Source organism: Pyrus communis, chromosome 16, assembly GCF_963583255.1.
Source record: "Pyrus communis chromosome 16, drPyrComm1.1, whole genome shotgun sequence".
NCBI classification, from domain to species: domain Eukaryota; kingdom Viridiplantae; phylum Streptophyta; class Magnoliopsida; order Rosales; family Rosaceae; genus Pyrus; species Pyrus communis.
Genome location: NC_084818.1, coordinates 16570600 through 16594657, shown reverse-complemented (window position 1 = coordinate 16594657; position 24058 = coordinate 16570600). Strand labels below are relative to the sequence as shown.

Here is a 24058-nt window from a genome sequence, read left to right as displayed (position 1 = left end):
AAAGTAATTTGATGCAATTTTGGTCGGAAGGTTCCCTGAAATTGGCGCTGGCTTCATGTGGTTAATAATTGTAATTTCACTTAAGATGAACACCACATCTTAAGGGTTTCATGGTTTTTCAAAGGGTTTTCATAAAGCATAATGAGTCTCTCATGTTCAGATTTGATCCGAATGTTCGGACGGGTTGCTCGTTAGATATACATATTATGTTGGAGGTTCCAAGTAGAATATATATTAGGAAACCTAACCTTCAAAGTGGCATGTGTGGATCATAAGTAATTGGTAAAAAGTTCATAGGATTGCTAGGTGATGGTGAAAGCCTAGTGCTTTCTTAATTTGATTTATCCAAAACTTTTCCTTTCTTTTAGCTTGAATATTGTATATTGTTTTATTTTATTAATTAAATTCGTTTTATCAAATTAGGTCATAAAAATCAATTATCTCAAATATCTATTTTACAATAATTAGTTGGAATTTGGTTTGTTTTGAATTATTTAATAATCCCTGTGGAGAAAGACCTTGCGAGAACCATTTATACTACAATATCCTTGTCATTCTTGCAAGTATTATAAGAGTTTTTAACCCATTTGCGTGTGTGGTAAATTCCCTATCACATACACATGTTCTCCCTATATAATAGGTAATTAGTTTTTAACCTAAAAATTAAAAAAATAAAATAAAATAAAAGCAATTCTTTATGCTTTCCTCTTAGGGTTAATTGATATGTGAAAGCTCTGATACCAAATGTAAGATCAATATATGCAAAACAAGTAAACCCCGATACCAAATTAACCACTAACATTGTGACGCCATTGCTGCAATGAACTAAGGATTCTTCTACTCTCAACACAAACCGAATGCACTGCTACAACCAATGGGGCTTGATATCTTTTGTGTGTAATTAGTGTGAGAGTAAGGGACCCTATTATATCCTAAATGGTGGTGTTTGATAAGGATGCTTCCCATCATGTAATCCTTATCAAACTATTAAACTGATAACCCTTATCACCACGAAACCATATTATTTATCAGTATAGATATAGCTCAATCCCTTAAGCACGTATTACACAAGTGAGCAGCTCTAACAAAGCTTACAATGGATACTTTAACAAGTTGAGGCTCATCTTCCTCGGCCACATACTCGGCCTTTACCATGTTTTAGACCATCTTATGGTCCTCGATATTCTTTACTTCTTCTAGCCTAGTTCCATAGACGGAGCCTTCATAGGCCTACAGAGGCGGATATGTAATGGAAATCAATTAGAAGAAAAAGGCTCAATTGACAGACCCACTTACAATAAATAAAATACTCTCATGCACCTCAGTGACCTGACTTTCCCTACTCAAAATCTACTCTTAAATTTTGGCTTTTAGACCATATATGAAGAGTGTAGTTATTGGGTTCAGACTACACTCCTCATGCACAAGGTATCGTATATTTTCTTCATTAATTCGTTTTAGGGACATGTATTTGCTAGTTAAATTAGAATTTAGCATTCTAATTTAATGATTTCTCATTCTTTTCTTTATTTGAGCAATAGCGTTAGTAAGTTAAATGTTAGATTAGCCACCGATTAAGTTTGAACCACGTAGTCATACAAGAGCATAACACATTTCCATCATTGTGGTAAAGGGCCACTTGCAACGCTTTCTCATTCTAAATATTTCTTTTCAGCCACTTGCAACGCTTTCTCATTCTAATTGATTGCTTTTCATTCTAATAACTTGATAGTATTGATGAAGCTATCATCCAATGGTTTAGGATGCAGTACAACCGTGAAGGATTACAAACGTAAAACACTAAAAACAAAGGTTTTCTGGAATCTATCAAGGATTGGGATAAAAACCGAAAGGTTGTTGATAATTTCTGAATTAGTCCATTACATCAGGAGGCAAACCGCTCGGCCACATACTCGGCCTTTACCATGTTTTAGACCATCTTATGGTCCTCGATATTCTTTACTTCTTCTAGCCTAGTTCCATAGACGGAGCCTTCATAGGCCTACAGAGGCTGATATGTAATGGAAATCAATTAGAAGAAAAAGGCTCAATTGACAGACCCACTTACAATAAATAAAATACTCTCATGCACCTCAGTGACCTGACTTTCCCTTCTCAAAATCTACCCTTAAATTTTGGCTTTTAGACCATACTAGAATTTGTACCCGCGCGTTGCTGCGGGGTTGAAAATTATATGAAAGATTATGGAACTGTAATCTTCATAAATAAAGTTCGAGTCAAAAATTGATTTACGAACGCTAATGCAACCAATGCAATTTATTCACGACTTATAATATATGACCCAAGAATATTCATGCAGATATGAACAGCATCAGCAGCAAGATCCTGAAATTTAACATTTCTTCTCTAACCACAAAACTACACAGTTAAGCAAACATGGACTGGAGCTGATTTTAAAAGTTATTTAAATGGGAATGGTAAATCTTATGCATGCCAAAGAAGATTCAGAGCAAAATCTTAAGAAACATTTCCAACTCGTTTACTTTTGGAGTGCATATGTGCGTGTGTGGGTGTGTGTTTATTGTTCTTAAACTAATATATTGTACAAAATTGGGTCAATTTTCAGATTTTCATCAAACTAGCAACTTTCAATTCTTCGACAATCAACATTCACATACACTGGTAACAAATATCGTTTTCATCTTACTTATTCCCAAGCAACAATGAAAGGATATTCCCAAGCAGCTTGCTTTCCTCCGTGCTTTTTCAATAGATACTAGAAAGATGTTCTTCAACAACATAAATAAACATATTTAGACAGCCTAACATGGTTGGAACATTAAGTATATATCAGTCGAGCAGCACATTAGCCATAATAACACATGTACATCAAGCTTCGTAGTTTCTTGTTATGTTGGGAGTATGTGAAACCTATTTCTTTTTGTTTCAAACTTTCTAGTTACAAATCAATGTAGGAATCTTACAGAAAATGTCTTTGCAAAGAACAGCAGGATCTCCAAAGAAATGAATCCATCTTTTCTGCCATGTAATTCAAACTAAGCAACTAAGAGAATGGACAACACAAACTAAGCAATAAGATAATGCTATTAAACTGCAATAATTAGATAACTATACTTCAATTTGAATGGATGAACATAACCATTGTAATCATTTAGTTTACCTCCATCATTATGTCTATGTGTAATAGACCAAATTTCAATAAGGGATATATAATTGAACGGATCAAAAAGTCCAGCACAAAAGAAAAAATAGTTGTTAGTCCTGGTACTTTAAAACAGATAACAAAGCGAAAGCATTTGCCATTCTATGTATAAAAGCCCGACACACCCCTTGCAGAAGAACTGGAACAAAGAGCAAAGAGTTGGACAAAACTTTATACAGTTCATAGACATCATGATTTCTGCTTTTATGTAAGCCATGTTACCAGACGACAACCTCCCTTGTCACCAAACCTCAAATAAATAAATTAAAAACAAAAAAAAAAAAAAAAAAAATTAGTGCAAAAGAGCCCAGCCATTTTTCTGTTCCACCCCTGCTCTCCCGTTTCTCTCCCCCCCCCCCCCCCCCCCCCCCCAATATCCATTTCTGCAAACGACAGACCTTGATGTAATTGTTTTACCATGCCATAACATGTTTTACAGAAATCAAAGGTCCAAGATCCAATAGTAAAACATATTAAAGTAAAACAATAGCCCAAATAATTATTAAAAAAGAGAAGAGAAGAATTGACATAAACCCAACAAAGATTAAACACTTCCACAGCTCCAAAATTACCTTGTCATAAGCATCTCCTCCAAAGTTCTGCTGAAACGACGACAGATCAGACAGCGCCCAGCACGGAAACTTCACCCCGTCGTGCGTCACAACTGAATCAATGGCGTATCTCGTATCCTTACACATAAATTCCAATTCTGAATCATTTAGGCTTCCAAAAAATTGCACAAAAGTGCTAAAGAAAATGAACAAACTGAAACAAAGTAACATGTACACGCGAAGACTCACCCAAATTGCTATGAAGGTCTGCTGCACACGCGAGGACACGTTCACAAAGCTTTTCAAGGGCTGAGATTCAACTTTCAAATATGAACACTTCAACCCACAATTGTTCTTTCTTAACTTTAGCCACTTCAGCTACATAACCGGAAAAAGAATAATAATAATTATAGTTAATTAATCTGGGCTAAGATTACTAAAAAAGCTTGGAAATTTCAAATCTAAAATCACACTGTTAACCCAAGTCTCCACTCCATGATTTGATGCTCCACATGCAGTGCAGAATCCTAGTCGGCAACAAGCTGTATGTGCTTGTGCATGTGTGCTGTCAGAAGTCTTCCCATGCGTGCTTGGTTACTGTTAGTTTAATATGTAAAGGTGTATAGAAGGTGCTGCGGCATGGGTGTGCAGACTGTCACTTACAGATTAATGCATGTGTGTGTGCTGTTAGTTTAATATGTAAAGGTTTTAATATGTAAAGGTGTATAGAAGGTGCTGCGGCATGGGTGTGCAGATTGTCACTTACAGTTTAATCTGTAAAGTGTTGTTGTGGTGTATATATCAAGGCTTCCCGTAAGGCCTGTAATGAATATAAGATTTTTGAAGTTATAATTCAAATCAGAAAGTTCTTTATGGTATCTAGAGCCTTTTTTTGTCTAACGACAAAGATCCTAACCTATTATTCTGTCCATCATCGCTTCCATGGCTGGAAACAATGTCCCTGCTATCAACCCTAACCCCCAAACCACCACCTTTCAACCTTTTTCCATTATCGTCAATATCAAACTTGATAGAACCAACTACCCACTATGGTTGGCTCAAATTCTCCCTATTTTAAAAAGCCGGGACTTGATGGGGTATGTTGATGGCACCTTGGTGTGTCCCCCAAAACATGTTGCTGGTTTGACAACCGTGAATCCTGCGTACACAACGTGGGTGCAACAGGATCAAATGATCCTTAGCTGGATTAATGGATCTCTGACTGCGTCTGTCTTGTCTGTGGTGGCAAGCAAAAGAACTGCTCGAGCTACTTGGGAAGCTCTGGAGCAAAGGTATGCATCCACGTCTCAGAATCGTATTTTGTTTCTAAGGAATGAATTGTTGCAGACCAAAAAAGGTGATCTCTCTGTGGCGGATTACCTTGATCGCATGAATGCGATTGCGGACAATCTTGCTCTTGCTGGGCAACCTGTAAGTGATGATGAACTGGTCCAGATTGTGTTGAATAATCTTGGACCAGCGTATGAGATGACTGTGAGCGCAGCACAAGCTCGTGACAACTCTATCACTTATCCTGCCCTTGAATCCTTGCTGCTGACAACAGAAAGGAGAATGGTGGAACACAATGTTCCGTTGGTTGAAGGAGCCACTGTTAATGCCTTCGTGGCTTCTCGAGGACGTGGGGGTGGTCGTTCTCGTGGTGGTGGACGCGGGAACTACTCACATCGTGGTGGTGCTCAACGAGGTCCCAATCCTCGCCATTACAATGCTTCGCAGAATAATCAAGGTACTGGCGAAAGGTTTGTTTCTTGTGGTGATAGAATTGTGTGTCAGATATGTGGTAAACCAGGTCATCCTGCGTTGGATTGCTACCAGCGCATGAACACTGCCTTTGAAGGACGAATTCCGGCCAAACGACTCTCGGCCATGACCTCTTCACCAATTACTCTTAACAAACAGCAGAATGGTTCTTGGCTCCTAGACACAGGAGCCAATGCACACATTACTCCTGACATTCATAATCTGGCCAATCCCAAAGAGTATCACGGGAATGAAGGAGTAGGAGGTGTAGGTAATCACACGGGCATCTCAATTGCACATTATGGTTCCAGTAAACTTCAAACTAAATCTTGCTCATTTGTTTTACGTGACATTCTTCATTGCCCAACTGCCTCCACTAATATCCTTTCTGCTCATCAGTTTACCCTAGATAATGATTGTTACTTACTTATTTTTCCCCATGTTTTCCTTGTAAAGGACCTCAAGACACGGAAGACGCTTTTCCGAGGGAGATGTGAGAATGGGTTGTACCCATTTCCAAATGGCAGTGGTTGTCTCAAGCATTCTGTTACTGCATGTGTGGGAGTTCGAGTGTCGGTTCAAAAGTGGCATGCACGTCTTGGCCATCCTGCAAAACCAATAATCAAGTTTTTAATTTCAAAAAAATTGGTACCAATTCATGGTACCTCTGATGTACGCTTTTGTGAGTCATGTCCTCTAGGTAAAAGTACTAAATTACCTTTCCAATTGTCCGAGTCTAGGTCTCAATTTCCTTTGCAACTTATTCATTCAGATGTGTGGTGTTCTCCAATTCCTTCTAACGAAGGTTTTCGTTATTATTTGTTGTTTGTGGATGATTATTCGCGATATTCATGGATTTTTCCCATGAAACAAAAATCTGAAGTTTTTGCGATATTTGTGAAGTTTAAAGCCAAAGTTGAAAATATGTTTAACAAATCCATAAAAACTCTTCAATGTGATGAAGGTGGTGAATATAAGAATCATTTTTTTCAAAGGTTTCTTGATATTCATGGTATTTCTCAACGTTTTTCTTGCCCTAAACATCCTGAACAAAATGGTTTAGCTGAACGAAAACATCGACATATTGTCGAAACTGCCATGGTTATGCTTGCTCAGTCTTTCATATCAACTACGTTTTGGTTTGATGCATGCTCAATTGCCACATATCTAATAAACCGATTACCTACTCGTGTATTATTTGATACATCTCCGTTTGAGAAATTATTTCAAAGAAAACCCAATTATGAGTTTTTGAAGGTGTTTGGTTGCCGTTGCTTTCCATGGCTAACACCATACACGCAAAACAAGTTACAACCAAAATCAAAGTCCTGTGTTTTTCTTGGATATTCTTTGAACCATCAAGGATACAGATGCTTGGACATGACCACAAAACGAGTTTATTTGTCTCGCCATGTTCTATTCGACGAGGACTCATTCCCTTTTCAGGGACTCACATCTCCTTCTGACAGTGTCGACGAACAAGGTAACAATTTTTTCCCTCATATCTTACCTAACTTTCCATTACCCACTAATCCACCATCCATGGTTGAACCTGTATCACAGCTCAACCCACCTTTAGACCCTAACCTATCTATAGGACCCTCACTATCATCAAATGAGCAAGTTTTAGTAACTGAGCATCGTGTGCAACCCACTGTCCCCAGTGATACTGGACATTCTATGACTACACGGTCTAAATTAGGGGTTCACAAACCAAATCCAAAATATGCTATGCATGTTGCACTTGATAACTCTCTTGTTGAGCCTACCTGTTTCAGTCAGGCAGTCAAACATCAGGCGTGGAGAGAAGCTATGGCGCAGGAGTTTAATGCACTACAAAGAAATGGAACTTGGAGCTTAGTTCCGTACAATTCTACAATGAATGTGCTACCCAACAAATGGGTGTTTAAAATTAAACGTCACGCTGATGGCACTCTTGAGCGACATAAAGCTCGGTTAGTTGCCAATGGTTTTCATCAGAAAGCTGGTGTGGATTACACCGAAACTTTCAGCCCTGTGGTAAAGCATAGCACCATTCGACTCGTGTTGAGTCTTGCTGTGTCAAAGAAGTGGCCTGTACGCCAACTTGATGTGCAGAATGCGTTTTTGCATGGATACTTAAATGAACATGTCTACATGAGACAACCATCAGGCTTCATTGACAACCAGTTTCCTCATCATGTATGTAAGCTACATCGATCTCTTTATGGTCTCAAACAAGCGCCTAGGGCTTGGTTTCAACGGTTCTCTGATTTCTTGTTTCAACTAGGGTTTGAGGAATCTACGTGTGATTACAGCCTTTTTGTGTTTGACAAGCAGGGTATATATATTATTCTGTTAATTTATGTCGACGACATTCTTGTAACAGGGAACAATCCACGCCAGGTGGCTCATTTGATTCAGAAACTTGGTAGTTTGTTTCTAATGAAAGATTTGGGACCGCTCAGTTATTTCTTAGGCATTGAAGTGAAGTATAATGGTGATGCCATGCATCTTTGTCAGTCTAAATATGCACTGGATCTCCTCACTTGCACAAAATTCACAGATGCCAAACCTATTTCTACTCCTGTGTCGTCTGGTCAAAAACTGAGTGCTCATATTGGCGATCCTTACGTCAAACCAGAGATGTATCGCAGTGTTGTGGGGGCGCTCCAGTACCTCACCATCACACGACCTGATCTGTCCTACGCTGTGAATCAAGTGTGCCAATTTATGCATTCCCCGAAAAACACACACTGGATGGCAGTCAAGAGAATTCTTCGGTATCTAAAGGCTACATATAATCATGGCTTACTGTATCAACCAGGAACTGCTACGTTGACAGCTTATTCGGATGCAGATTACGCTGGCAACCCTGATACTCGTCATTCTACGGGTGGTTTCTGTGTTTATTTGGGTTCTAATCTTGTCTCCTGGAGTTCAAAGAAGCAGAAGACCGTTTCACGTTCGAGTGCAGAAGCGGAGTATCGCCAATTAGCTTATACTGCTGCAGAATTATCATGGTTAAGGTCTCTCTACAAAGATCTTCATTTAAATTTGGTTCCACCAACCATTTGGTGTGACAACATTTCCTCAATTGCCCTGGCGTCCAATCCAGTCTTCCACTCGCGCACTAAGCATCTGGAGGTCGACTACCATTATGTTCGTGAAAAGGTGGTTCGAAAACAGCTCGTAGTAAGTTATGTGTGTTCTCAAGACCAGCTTGCTGACATTTTTACTAAAGGCCTCTCTTCTTCACGATTTAAGTTTCTTGTCTCCAAGCTTCCAGTTGTTCCCCCACCTGTTCGCTTGCGGGGGGCTGTTAACCCAAGTCTCCACTCCATGATTTGATGCTCCACATGCAGTGCAGAATCCTAGTCGGCAACAAGCTGTATGTGCTTGTGCATGTGTGCTGTCAGAAGTCTTCCCATGCGTGCTTGGTTACTGTTAGTTTAATATGTAAAGGTGTATAGAAGGTGCTGCGGCATGGGTGTGCAGACTGTCACTTACAGATTAATGCATGTGTGTGTGCTGTTAGTTTAATATGTAAAGGTTTTAATATGTAAAGGTGTATAGAAGGTTCTGCGGCATGGGTGTGCAGATTGTCACTTACAGTTTAATCTGTAAAGTGTTGTTGTGGTGTATATATCAAGGCTTCCCGTAAGGCCTGTAATGAATATAAGATTTTTGAAGTTATAATTCAAATCAGAAAGTTCTTTACACACCTCAGGCTGCAAGTAGAATCAAAACCATGGAATTTCAAAACCACTCACCTTAAACACCGAGGTCTTCGCAGGCTTTAAATGTAATTTCAGTTGGACAAAAATACCCAAAAAAAGAAAAAACATGAAAATCTAATAAAAATGAAGAACAAATATTACAAATCAGATAACCAAAATTACTAAAAAGAAAAAAATCAACATGCATCAAACGCAAAACTAATCTGTAATAAAAACGTTCGGTATTTTGACCAGAACACCGATGAATCGAAATAGAGACCCGATGAATGATGATTTCTATGGTTTAACCGCTGCCGAGCTAGCCGGAATCCACCAGGCACCAAAAATTGAGAGCGAGAAAGGGCGAGTTCGAGAGGAAGATAAGAGAAATCTGTGAGAAAGCAGCAAATACGAAGAGAAAAATCGAGAAGACGGACGAAAGAGAGCGGGTATATGACTGACACGCGAACGGAAGGGACAAAACAGTCAATGGACTGCACAAAAGGGCAAGCAGCAAGGGAAAACAAGAAAAAACCCAGGGGCAAAACCGTCCCCCCACTGGTCATCCACAGTACCCAACCCCTACGAGTTTTAGTATACAGGGTAAAGTACAAAAAATTACCTCAACTATTAGCGTCACGACACTTTCATACCTCATCTTTTAAAATTGACAATGTCATACCTCATCTTTATAATTTGGTCCAATGTTATACCTCTGTTAGCTTGTCTGTGAATTGGTCTGTTAAATACTGACATGACATGATCTGGGGCCCAGTTCCTTGCCTAGATGGATTCCATGTGGCACCACACTCAATGTTTTCCCGCCAAATGGCATCCACATTAGAAAATATATTTGGTTTTTTTTTTTTTTGGTAATTTGAATTTTGAATTTTCCCGCCAAAAAAAAAAAAAAAACCTATGATATATACCATTTTAAGCACATATTATCATCCTTAAGCACATATTATATCATCCTTGACCTCAATTTTGAAAAATCTCACCCAAAAGTAATGGATATAACCACAACAACAACAAAACAAGTGTATTCAAGCACAAACTACTCATCATTTGCAAGAAAAATATGAAATAGACCAAATTAAGCATAAAACCTGCTTAATTATCCATAAATTGTTAAACCTGTTCAAAAAACTAATAGAATTCATCTAGCATCTCCAACCAACATTACAAAACCTACTGAATTCATAAAACCTGCTACATCATCCATTCAATTCACAAAAGACCTATTGGATGCATAAAACCTGTTCAAACTTTACAATTCCTTTACAAAAAACAACCATCTGTGCAAAAAACGTGGTTGTGGCTGGGTTGGTTGGTATTTCTGTGCTTGGTGCCTTTGGATGATTCAGTTAGTGGATTGCTTAGTCTTTCTCTGCTTGGTGCTTCTAGGTGATTCAGTTACTGATTGTGATGCCTAAATCCAAAGTTCATTTAGAGACCAAGCAAACTTTTTAACTAAATCCAAATGTTTTACAACTAAGGAAATGGTTAAGTTTTTACCTTTGTTTTCCTTGTCCTCTTTTTAGGTGCAGTTTGTCCTTGAGAAGATGTGGATGCCTACAAAGTAGAAAATGATGTTAAAGGATTAAGAGTGTAATATGATGTTAAGGGATTTAAAAAACCATATAAAGTAGAAAATGTTACCTGTTTGTCCCTTGGAGGAAGATGTCTATGATGGGTTGTTGCATTATGACCTTCCTTTTTGCATACGGTACATTTCAAAGTGTCTTGGCCTTTCCTTCCTAGCTTAAATGCTTGAGGAGGACCTTGAGGATTATTGGTTGGGTTTGTGGGAGTTTGTTACCCTCATTGTCCCTTTCAACAGCTTCCTTGTTCCTCTTCTTCCTCGACCTTCCAAGTTGCCTTGTATATGTAGGAGGCAATATTGGTGGTTTATCAGTTTCCTCCCACATAGACATCCCATTCATCGGCATTACTAAATGAGAATACAGCTCCAAGTACTGCGCCTTCGAATAATAAGCATTGACATAGTCCTCTAGTTTTTCCCTCTTGAAATTTATGGTCGATATTGCATAGTTGCATGGGATTCCTGTCAAGGCATACTTTCTGCAAGAACAGGTCTTCTCAACCAAGTCAACCACATATTGCTCCCCCCCTCCAGCATCAACTTGAAATTTAGAGCCCCCTGACCATTGTGCAATGCACCTGCCACTCTGAATTTTGGCTTCCTCCAACTTTTTCTTGATTTTAAGATAGAGATCTCCAACTTTGTTCGCCATTATATCCCTTCTCATCTGAATTCTCTTCATCAAGAGTGTATGAATAAGGAGCAACATGGTGACAATAAGTGTTTGTCTCGGTATAAGTATGACAGCATTGAAACTTTCACAGAGATTGTTCAGCAACATGTCACACTTGGGATGTGTTTCAAAATGGGACTTGCTCCAATGATGTGCAGGCAACTTCACCAACCAATCGTAGGCCTTTTCATCGAGCTTCTTCAGATCCTCCATTGCTTTTTTGAAGTAGGGAACTGTTGTTGTTCTGGCTACTGACCACAAAGCATCCTTCAATGTTTTCCCTTTGAACATATTTCTGAAGTTGGTATACAAATGTCTCATACAAAATCTGTGGTGGGAATTAGGGAGGACTTTTTTAAAGGTCGGAATTAACCCATTTTGCTGATCACTGATAAATGTCCATCCTTCTTGATTAACAATCCCAACATCAACGGCTAATAACTCTAAGAACCAAATCCAATTGGACTTATTCTCCATTTCTATAACTGCATACGCTATAACCCATGTTTCATCATTTGGGTCAATGCCAACAACACAAAGTAGCTGACCTTCATATACACTCTTTAAATGACACCCATCTAATTCTATCAATGGTCTGCACCCTGACTTAAACCCCTCTTTACAAGCCCTCAAGCACACATATATCCTTTCGAACCTCCCCCTATCCAACTTCACCTTCACTGTGCTTCCAGGGTTAGCCTTCTTCACTTCCTCAGCAAAGTCCCACAACTTTGTGTATTGCTCTACATGTTTTCCCTCAATGATCTTTAAAGCCCTATGTAAAGCCTTGTAAGCCTTCCTCTTTGTACAACCGTGATTCCACTCTGATTCGACAGTTGCCAAAAAGGAATCCACAGGCTATGTGGGATTCAGTTTTATCCTGTCCATGTACAAATCAGTCAGCAAATGGGACTTCATGTTCTTGTTTGCCCAAGTTCTCTCACATGTGTGTTCATCAAGTACGGTCTTGATTTGTATGTTGTTTGAACCATACATTTTTCCAGCACAACACCTCCAAGGGCACCCTTTTGCACACTTTGCTACGACTTTCAATTTCTCATTCCTAGGAAAATGGATTTCTCCATATCCATTCACTAGGGAGTACATGATGACAGCTCGCTTGAATTGGACATGATCCCTGAAAACAAGCCCGAGTGTAAGAGTAGGATTCCTCATATCAATTTTCTCATTGAAGTCCGGAAATCGCTTATGTTTTTTGCCTCCTTCATCATCCGAATAGTGTACACTCTCAAGAGCATCAGAGTTATAGTCTGGATCATCAACCACATTTTTTTCCACATTTGCAGTATCAAATTCTTCTTCCCTTTGCTCTTTTTCTCTTTCCTGGATTTGCTTAGATTGCCTTGCACTTCTTTACTCAGAATCCCTTTCATCAAACTTGGAAAACACTAGTTTATCAGCATCACTCCCATATTCACTCTCTTCAAAGTCACTATCATCTTCTTCAGTAGCTTCTTCATTCTCTTCTTCAACATTCCCCTCCAAACTAATAGGTACATCAAAGAATACTTCAGTATCCCCCTTGCCTACATCCCCCTCGCCTAGCTCAGCCACAGATTTCCCCTTACTCTTCTCTGGCTCTTCATAATATTTCTCTTTCTGACCATTCCCTTCTTTAGTTCATGTTGGGAATCTTGAAATAATAGTTCATGAACCGCTCAATGTATTCAACTGCCTCCACCATATCATCTATCACTGGCAGTGACATGAGGTCTTTATCACAGTTATCTATATATGTCACTTTTCCCCCAACGTACATGTCATAACTTATCTCCCTACCATGATGCAATTCAATAGAGAATAGTTCTGGAAAAACTGAAATTCACAAAAACAAACCCTAATTAAAAGCCAACAACAAACATAAGCAATTGCATTTTAACCTAAAAAATCATTATATATGCAACTAATGCACAACATTCTATATGCAACTAATTGCATTTTAAAAGCCAACAATAGAAATCAATGCACAACATTTTATATGCAACTATATGCAATTGCAACAAACCACAACTATATGCAAATAGGCAATGCACATTAACCATTTCTCAACAACAACAAACCAAGCAACAAACCACAACAAACCACCTTATCTTCACAAGAATAAACAAAGCAACAAACCCACTATCCAACCACCTTATCTTCACAACAATAAACAAAGCAACAAAGCAACCAACCCATTATCCAACAACTCAGTAACCATTTCGAATTAAGAAAGCATAAACCACCTTTTCAAACAAGAATAAACAATGCTAAAAGAATAAACAAAACCCACATTCAACCCATTCCAACACACCGTAGGAACCATTTCGAATTAAGAAAGCATAAATCCACCTTTTCAAACAAGAATAAACAATGCTAGAAGAATCAACAAAACCTACATTCAACCCATTCTAACACCTTAGGTACCATTTCGAATTCACAAAGCATGAACCCACATTTTCAAACAAGAATAAACAAAAAATAAGTCCACTATACATTTGGAATCATCAAAAGCACAAAAAACTTACAATAGGTAGGAGTCGTTTGGTCGGGATCTTCGCGCACGTACCACCCCATGGTGAATCCTTCGATTTTCCTTTGAAGCCAATGGAACCCAGATGAAAGCCCCTTCCAACACCAAAGAAGTCAGGGAAGCGAGTTGACAAGATGATTTGGGTTTTTCGTTGAATTTCTGATCAAGATTTGGAGCTACGAGAACTAGGATTAGGGTTCTTGATATTCTGGAAATGGGAATGGGGAATTAGATCGACAAGATTTGGGTATCGGGGGGAGGGAAACCAATTCAATAGGCACACTTTACAACGTTCCCTTACTTTTTTAAAATTTTTAAATTTTAAATTTAAATTTTAATGGAATATCCACGTGCCGTCCTGTGAGAAAGCCACGTGTATTAGGAATCTAGCTGGATGACATTTGGCGGGAAAACATTGGGTGTGGTGCCACGTGGAATCCATCTAGGCAAGGAACTGGACCCCGGATCATGCCATGTCAGCATTTAACATACCAATTCACGGACAAGCTAACGAAGGTATAACATTGGACCAAATTATAAAGATGAGGTATGACATTGTCAATTTAAAATATGAGGTATGAAACTGTCGTGACGCCAATAGTTGAGATAGTTTTTTGTACTTTACCCTAGTATATATGATATGAAGAGTGCAGTTATTGGGTTCAGACTACACTCCTCATGCACAAGGTATCGTATATTTTCTTCATTAATTCGTTTTAGGGACATGTATTTGCTAGTTAAATTAGAATTTAGCATTCAAATTTAATGCTTTCTCATTCTTTTCTTTATTAGAGCAATAGCGTTAGTAAGTTAAATGTTAGATTAGTCACCGATTGGGTTTGAACCACGCAGTCATACAAGAGCATAACACCTTTCCATCACTGTGGTAAAGGGTCACTTGCAACGCTTTCTCATTCTAAATATTTCTTTTCAGCCACTTGCAACGCTTTCTCATTCTAATTGATTGCTTTTCATTCTAATAACTTGATAGTATTGATGAAGCTATCATCCAATGGTTTAGGATGCAGTACAACCGTGAAGGATTACAAACGTAAAACACTAAAAACAAAGGTTTTCTGGAATCTATCAAGGATTGGGATAAAAACCGAAAGGTTGTTTGATAATTTCTGAATTAGTCCATTACATTAGGAGGCAAACTGCTGAAAAAGACATAAGCATAGCCCCTGGGGAAGCTCAGGGGTCTTAGGAAATTAAACGACATAAATATGATCAGATATTGAAAAGTCGAAATTATTACAAATTTATAACAGCAAAACCACTTCAAAACACATTTGAAATGACAAGCTAAACATGTTCAAATCATCATATGGGTGACGAAATCGATATTATTAATCTTGGAACATAAAAAACCTTAGCCTTTGACCTTAAAAAATAGCGATTCAAATAACTCAACCAAACAACTAACATAAAAAAATAAAATAAAAAAAAAATTAAAAAAAAAAAGACTATTAAAAATCTACTCTTCCCCAAAAGCTAAACTAAACATTGTCCTCAATGTAAAACCTCAACAAAAGGATGCAATGAGTAGTATGGGCAAGAAAGGAAGAAAATGCAAAAATAATAAACAAGAAAAATAATGAATGAACTTGGTTGGGTTGTCTCCGAACAAGCGCTTAGTTTAAAGTCCTTGGCCGACTTGGCATTGCAATCACTCGGGAGAAGCAAGGGTTACAATATTCTTTGGTTGCTCAAAATTGGCAGAAAGATACAGCTTCAATTGTTGTCTATTAGCTTTGAATATAGTATCCGTTGCAAAATCACGAATTTCAACCGTTTCATAAGGGGAAACTTGAAAAACTGTAAAAGAACCAAACCATCATGTTCGCAACTTCCCAGGGAAGAGTTTCACTGAGAATTAAACAAGGGGTGTGATATCCACATACCCGTTTTTACTTCTCACATACCCTTCTAATTTTTGGCTGTCGGATCGGATGAATTGAAGAAGATCAACATACATAAATTAACAAAGGGTGTGTGAGAAGTAAAAAGGGGTGTGTGGATAGCACACCCCTTAAACAAATGAACTTGCTGGCCAATATAGAACTCATGATGAAGAATGTGTTGATCATGCCACTTTTTGGTACATTCCTTGTAGATTTTAGTATTTTCATATGCATCATTCCAAAATTCTTCCATCTTGTTCAATTAAAGAGCACTCTTTTCTCCCACTGCGTCCATCTCAAAATCAAGCTTCTTCACTGCCCAATAAGATTTATGCTCCAATTCCATAGGCAGATGACACACTTTCCCAAACACCAATCGGTTGGGAGACATGCCAATTGGAGCCTTGTATGCAGTTTGATATGCTTACAACGCATCATCCAACTTTGCAACCCAATCTTTGCGTGAAAGTCCCACAGTCTTCTCCAAAATCTGCTTGATCTCTCAATTAGAAATCTTAACCTGCTCACTAGTTTGTGCATGATAAGGTGTAGCAACCTTATGCGTGATTCCAATTTTACCAAGAGAGCATTAAAGTGACGATTACAAAAGTACTTGCCTCCATCACTAATAATGGCACGCAGGGTGGCAAAGTGAGTGAAAATATGTTTCCGAAGAAACTGAACAACAACCTTAGTGCCATTAGTGGGTAAAGCGATTGTTTCTACCCATTTAGAAACATAATCCATAGCTACCAAGATGTATTGGTTGCCATAAGATGACGGAAATAGTCCCATGAAGTCAATACCTTATACATCAAAAAGTTCGACTTCTAGAATATTATTCAACGGCATTTGATGTCTACTTGAGACATTTCCAACACGTTTGTAACGATCACACGTAGAAACAAAAGTATGGGCATCCTTATACAATGTAGGCCACCAAGAACTAGATTGTAGTACCTTGGCATCAGTCTTTGTAGCACCAAAATGACCACCACATGCTACAGAATGGCAATGTCACAAGATTTCCTCCATCTCGTCGTTGGGCACACATAGTCTTGTATATTGGTCTGGACAATGCTTCCACAAATACGGCTCATCCCAGTAGTAATGTCTAACTAAAGAAATGAATCTTTTCTTCTGTTGCTAAGTCAAACTAGGAGGCATGATAAATAATTGACATAATTTGCTTACCAAGGAGTGACTGAAGATTTAACGGTAAAGAGTTGCTCATCAGGGAATGTTTCGGAAATAGGAACCTACTTATTGTCACCTTCGTGATGTACAATTCGAGAAAGATGATTTGCCACCACATTTTTAGACCTTTTTTTTATCCCATATCTCTAAATCAAACTCTTGTAGCAACAACACCCATCGAATCAACCGAGGCTTTGCATCTTTTTTGGATAATAAATACTTCAAAACTGAATGATCGGTGTTGACAATTACCTTAGAGCCAATGAGATAAGAACTAAATTTGTCTAAAGCAAAGACAACGACTAGAAGCTCTTTCTCAGTAGTGGCATAATTCAATTGTGCATCATTGAGAGTTTGACTAGCATAATAAATCACATGCAGTAGCTTGAAAGGGTGGGTTCAACAAACTGAAAACCGAAAAAAAAAACCGGACCGAACATCGAACTGACACCGAAAAATCGAAAACCTAAAAAAATTGAACTGAAAAAGGAAAAACCGAACTGAACTTAATCGAACCTTATTGGTTTGGTTTCGGTTTTAGAGGTTTGAAAACTGAACCAAATCCCTTTACACTTTATGAATGTATGCCCATGATGTTTCTTTTGTGAAACTTTGTTGCCATATTTGAAACTAAGCCTAGGTCTTTTTCAAGGAGCAAACTTGGTTCAATTAGTGAGGATATTAAATTAGTTATAGAAAAAGTTTTGGAAGGCTTTGGAACTTGGAAGAGCTTTTCTATTTGTTTGATTTTTAAATAGATATAGTGATCATATGTCTTTGCAATTGAGGTTGGTGATAGAATAAGATTGGTTTATACAATCTTGTATATGTACAACTACCTTCTCACTTTCCCCATTTTCTTATTATTAGTCTACCAATTCAAGCCTCTTTTCTAAATTCCATATTAAAAAAAAAAAAAAAAGATCAAGTTTTATAACATAAAAAAAACCGAAATTGAACCGAACAAAAGACAAAAAAAAAAAAAAAAACACGAACTGAAAAAAATCGAAAGAAAATCGAACCAAACTGAAGTTTCGATTTGGTTTTGGTTTTGGCAAATTTGAGAGAGAACTAGCCTAGTTTGTCCCTTTCCCTAGCAAGCAAACCCCCTTAGTTAGGACTAGGGGTGGCCACTTGGAACCTAAAATTGAAACCGAAACACGAATAGAATCGGACCACACCGAACGGTTTGGTTTTGTGGTTTTGAAACGGTTGCGGTTTTGAAACCGAACCACGGCAAAGAAAACGATTTGGTTTCGGTTTGGGTTTTCAAAACCGCACCGAAATTGAAATCAAAACCGAAACCGCACCATATTGAATGTTATGTTTTAATTAGTTCAACTACACTAGTCATGTTCAATTTTACACCACTACTCGAGTCCATACATCTCTCTCTCTTTCCCTCTCTCAAAACTCATCGTCATCTCTTTATCAAAAGATATATGATGATATCATTTGTGTTTTTTGGAATTCCAGTTGGTAAGGACATCCAAAATGTTATTCGTTGGTCAGGTCCAAGTCCCATCTCCCTTTCCATAGTCCAATTTGCTTGTTGGAACGTTAGGGGTCCTATTTCTACCCTAAGTTAATGGTATGAGAAAGCTTATTGCTGCTCAAAATCCTGACTTAGTTTATATTGTTGAAACTGGAGTGAGATTGGTTATTAAAGATGTTAGTTCTAGAAGTTTTATTTGGATTACTCTATGAATAACTTGGGTAGTTAACACATGAGGAAAATAAGACCGTCTTATGCGTAAATAGGTGTATATTTTAAATTGTACATTTTTTTTTCTTAAAAATCGAACTGAAACATTTTGAAATCGTACCGAACCGAACCAAACGGTTTGGTTTCATTTCCGTTTTGGCTTCAAAACCGCACCGCAAAAAATTTCGATTTCGGTTGTGGTTTCACTCGAAACTGCACCGTGCCTACCCCTAGTTAAGACTAAACTAGATTATTGCATTAAATGTATGTTAAGCCGAGCAAGTCAGACATTTAATGCTAACTTTCCCATCCCATCATGCATAAATAGCCAACACTCGAAAGCCATAAAGTGAGCTACTAGATTTAGCGCATACAAAAGGTCGCCCTAGGAAAGCCGCGTCTCAGGAATGGGCAATCTGCAGGTCTCAACAATGTAGCTAGTTTACACTAAAAGGGGAATAATAGGATAGCTATGGAGAAATGAGGGGAAGACTAATGCCTGGTTTGGTATTGAGGTGATTCTGAAAAAAGCTGGTATAAAAAAAAGCTTGGAGCTGTTTTTGTGTTTGGTAAACATCCAGCTTCAGCTTTTTTTCACAGTTTTAGATGAAAAAAAGCCAAAAACAAGAAGCTGCAAAACCTAGCTTTGAAAAACTGGCTTTTTTTTCACATCTGTTTTACATAAAAGTTTACTAAACACTATAATACTGCTTTTTTTTTTCAAAAGCACTTTCACAAAAAAGTTTACCAAACACTTTGTTGCTTTATTTCACAGCTGCTTATTCTCACAGCACAGCAGAAGCAACTTTTTTTTAAAGCACAGCAATACCAAACCAGCCCTAAGCCATAAAGGAGATTCCTTTGAAGCTCAGAGAAGAACCCTTCACTTATATAAGGAGGGAGAAGCCATTGCAGATGGGGGATTGGAAGAACACTGAGGAGAAATAGAGAAAACGTAGTAAGAGAGAACCATCTAAGAAAAAGCCCAGAAAGTTCCACTTAGCCCAGAAGCATACTCCAAGCCCCAATCATCACCATCCATGCAACCTTAGTAATTTCCATAACTTTGCATCAAACATCCCAATCATTAGAAACTTTAGTATCACCCTAGGAAAGCCTAGATTATCCAGCAAAGAATGACATGCAACCATGCAAATCCCTTCTCTCTCATGTAAATTGATAATCTTCTAGCTTCCACACTATGCATCACTTGAACAAGTCATTATCTTGATCTTTCACGTTATCTTTCAGCCGTTGATGTTATCGAGGTATTTCCTAAGACAAGCTATCTCTTTCGGGATATCCCAGGACTTGTTGCAAATTCACACCAAGGAAGATAAGATGGCGTTCTCAAAGCCCAAGTCCACCTCGACCTAAAAGTTTCCTAACACCTGCATATGGCTCAGAAATGTTTTTTGAATCATTTTGTCATATATGAGTCGAACTTGAGCATTTCTAATTGAACTACACTTAGCTGGCTTGGCTAAGGCATTTTCGCATAGCAGAGCTCCATTAGAATAAAATTCCTATTGAGGATTATTAAGTTCGGATGCCTCGTTTGACCTGTTTAACACATGATGTTGCAGAACGTACTTGGCTTAGTATGCTGGTCCGGAATAAATGTGATCATACTCAGGGTTGGCAATCAAAGCCACTTATCAGATGATTCATAGATCACATTTTCGATCATTTTGAATGGCATAAAGCCCAAGTTTGAATGTTATAACCTACAACTTTCAGATTGCATAATATTTTCGAAAGCTGGATAGTGCATTAGACTTCTAGGTCAGGGGGCATGTCCTCATAACCATACCCCGCCAATCGTAATTGCTCTTATTACAACTCGAGTTTCCCAGGCTACTTACTAAACAATACGAAGTGGGCTAAAAGAGACTCATTCGACACTTCACTTTGAATTTTTAGACTTGCGGTTACATGAAGTTTCAAAAAGCTTTATGTTATTTTGGGCTTTCAGGGTATTCCCACTACTGCAAATAAAAAAAAAAAAACACCGATCAAGCGAGGCAAGAGTTATTGCATGATAACTTCTTTGTTTCATTGGAAAATATTAAATTTGAAAGGGGCGTGATTGGATTTGAAAAAGACTGCCTACATATTCATAGGAAGGGGAATCAAATCATTGGTATAGTTCAAGAAAGATGATGCACTGTAAAAAATTGTCATTAGGGATCATCTTTGACGAGTAGCCCATGGTAAGGTGATAAGGAGGTGAGTTCTCCAAGGACTTGTCTTCGTATAGAGGACAACGTTGACCTTTTTGTGTGGTTGGGCCCAAGCAGGATGACCTAAATATCTTTTCATGTCACCGAAGAATCAAACCATATGTAGTTAGGGGGTGTTGATTTTTCCTTCAATCATTCTATTTGTTAGGGCAGTTAGCCTCAAAATCATTGAATTATTTCTTTTCTACCCAGAATTGCGAGCTTCCTATCCATAGATACGGTTGATGTCCAGGGTAGGTTTCTTTGCAGGGCACTTATCGTCCTCATCATCAGTATAGTCATACCTGTCGGACTTGCCCTTGCCCTTGCCCTTGCCCTTTCCTTTAGCAGGTCTCTCCTCCCTCACCTTGTTCTTTACAAACTCCTACCTAGTGCCTCTAGTCAATGTAGTCCCTGAGCGATTGACAGTCGCATGTCTTGTGACCTGTGCATTAGGGGAAATAGCAGTATTTATTTGGATTTTAGCTTGCAATAATAATTATGACTATTCATATGGACAATTCCTTAATATCTTGTTTATTTGCAATAAAATATTCTCTTTATGCGACTAAGTGCTCAGGAAAAGGTTTCAGCTGCTTGAGGAAGGGCTTGTCTTTAATGCTGTGGAAAATGTTGTTGATGGTCATGTTCAGGTCTATATACTACCTTGGTTTCGGCAGAGTTGGTTTGTCTCTACGCCTCTTCCTATCATTACGACTAGAAGGGAGATGAGGCGGAATGTTGCAGTTTTCTTTCTTTTGCTCGGTTTTCCTGCCGCAATCCTGCTTGAGGGCCTTCTTTCTTATTTTGTTGTCTTAATTGGTAAGATCGTTTACCGCGTCGAAGCATTCTACCAGGGTTGCATACTTGTACTTTTTGTTGTTTAGTTTATGGGACAAAGAAGTGTGCATAGAGTATCTGTTTGAAGACCATAGTGTTGAGCCAGCTGCATGGCTTTTCCACCTCAACTAATTTTGCTGGGAATCGGTTCAAGTAAGCCCTGAGGCTTTCATCCTTGCTTTATTGTACTAGACCAAATATGACCTTATGCTGCTTCCAAATGTTGCGATAAACGAAATAAATGTTGGTGAAAATGTCAGCTAAGCTTTCGAAGCAATCGATCGACCAGGCTGGTAACTCCAAGAACCATCTCATGCTTGGTTCCTTCAAGGTGGATGGGAACATCTTATATATCTACCCATTGTTGTTACTATACAACGTCATGGCATTCTTGTAATGCATGATATGGTAATCTATGTCATTTATGAAATATTTAAACCTGGGCTGAGAGAATTGGTATGGTGGAGGAGCAGACTTGATTGTTGAAGTGAGTAGGCTTCTGACTTTCACGACAACCTTTTCAGGTATTCACAACGAAGCATCCCTTGGATTATCTACGACTATTCCATGATCAGTGATCCAGCGTTTCTTGAGCTCTTCTGAAGACTCTAGTTCTTCGAAAGTCAATTGTCAAGGCTGCATTAGGTGTACCCTCGTATCGCCTGAGGGTCCTTGATTTTGTAGAGCTTGCATCTTGGCTGTGGCGGCATGGCGGACAATTTGACCGTCATGAGGCAAACTCGTACTTGTATCAAATATGTCTGTTAGGGTCCGAGTAGGAGTTAGCTCGATGGGTTGTCCACCTGGGGTTATGGTGCTTATGTTGCCATAGCCAAAGACGGGGATTTAATATTTCAGGGTAGTCATGCTGGAGTTTTCCAAAGCCTTCATCATTTTCTCCACATCCACAAAGTTCGCCTCGTTCTTCGCACGAGAGGCAGCATAGGTTTGCTGCATAGTAGAGTTGATCTTTAGTTAAGTATTATATACATGTTCTATGGTAGAAGGGGGCTTTTCACAATGATCCTTACTACTTTTCGGGGTGGTTGTCACCTCAGGAGTTTGATTGCTTGCTCTCAAGTAGTGGTGGCATCCGGGTAGTGTTACCATTGACTTGTGCAACAGAGACATCTGAGGTCAGACCGTCGTCAAATGCCTGGTTGATGCTAGTGTTGACAAAGCTTTCTTCAACATTCGTGTTTGTGGTAGAGTAATCTGGTTAAGAGAATCTTAAGTTTAACTTTCAACAAGTGCACCAATTGTTGGAACCAAATTTGCCACCGTTGTGAGAGCCAAAGATCGGAGGGGGTGTGTATTGGTTAAAGGCTTTCGAACGATCAAGTTAGTAAGCAATATTAAGGTCCAAACAGTGGGCAAAAGAATAAGTATGCAGAGATTGCGTTACCAAATACGAACCTTATAACGATGTATTTATACCAGTTGAGGATAGTAGAATCATTATTAAACTAGGATAATCCGAGAAGATATCTAGGAAGTAGATATTGCATCCTCTCAGAAGTGTGATTACTTGCGGCACACACCACTCCTTAGATTGTAAGGACTCTAAGATTATAGGAAACCTTTTGATTTCTTGTGCAATTAGGTTCTCGAATCTTACCAAACAAGCATGGTCTATCTCAATGAAGTCGAAGGACTTCGCCTATTGATTCCAGAATAGGATGCTGGTGGCATCACTGATTTGTTAAGTCAGCTCCGCAATGGAGTCAGTCGAGTCCATGATTGGACTTCTAAGGTAGGCATATTTCGATCCACCTTACTCTTACCCTGGAAAAATCACAATCCCACATCTTAGATCTTTTGCGAGATGTTCTGCGAGTGGGGTGATCACGCTTCCACATGGGTTGAAATCAACAATCCTTGCTGAAGTCTGAATGGGCATTCCCCCAACCAATGACTCCTCAAAACCGTAGAGAATATCTTCAAAGGCTCTCACATGCCTTTCAATGTCAATGAGTTTAGATCGTTCCTTCATTTGTGAAGCCATTTGAAGCTTGTTAAATAAATAAAATATTAATTTATATTATTCGATTTAGTTTGATTTTTGAAACACCAAAATTGAAATCGAACCAATTCGGTTTTTAGTTACTTTTTTTTTTTATTTTTTTTGTTTTGGTACGGTATTTGGTCCGACTTTTTTGGTTTTCAATTTTTCGAGCCTACCCC

At 38.5% G+C, this 24058-nt stretch overlaps 1 protein-coding gene and 1 long non-coding RNA gene across 2 annotated transcripts; both read right to left on the bottom strand.

Annotated features, from left to right (window-relative positions):
- Window positions 1–2156: 2156 nt before the first annotated feature.
- LOC137721414 (uncharacterized) lies at window positions 2157–4119 on the bottom strand. The gene is made up of 3 exons (XR_011066638.1): window positions 3757–4119; window positions 2946–3000; window positions 2157–2750 (listed from the first exon to the last, which is right to left on the bottom strand). It is a non-coding gene; the product is annotated as an uncharacterized lncRNA (long non-coding RNA).
- Window positions 4120–10954: 6835 nt separating this feature from the next.
- LOC137719890 (uncharacterized) lies at window positions 10955–23879 on the bottom strand. The gene is made up of 5 exons (XM_068458883.1): window positions 23681–23879; window positions 22982–23089; window positions 12884–13107; window positions 12437–12817; window positions 10955–12331 (listed from the first exon to the last, which is right to left on the bottom strand). The coding sequence occupies exons 1-5, from the start codon at window positions 23877–23879 to the stop codon at window positions 10955–10957; spliced, it is 2289 nt and encodes a 762-aa protein (XP_068314984.1).
- Between the last annotated feature and the right edge of the window lie 179 nt (window positions 23880–24058).

What these genes read in the sequence shown, in the direction of transcription:
- LOC137719890 (XM_068458883.1), bottom strand. Translation starts at nt 23,879, where the DNA reads ATGGCTTCACAAATGAAGGAACGATCTAAACTCATTGACATTGAAAGG. An exon ending in CTCTGTTGCACAAGTCAATG is followed by an intron (nt 13,108 to 22,981) that starts GTAACACTACCC and finishes CATGAACTAAAG; the next exon opens with AAGGGAATGGTCAGAAAGAG. An exon ending in ACAACATACAAATCAAGACC is followed by an intron (nt 12,332 to 12,436) that starts GTACTTGATGAA and finishes AATCCCACATAG; the next exon opens with CCTGTGGATTCCTTTTTGGC.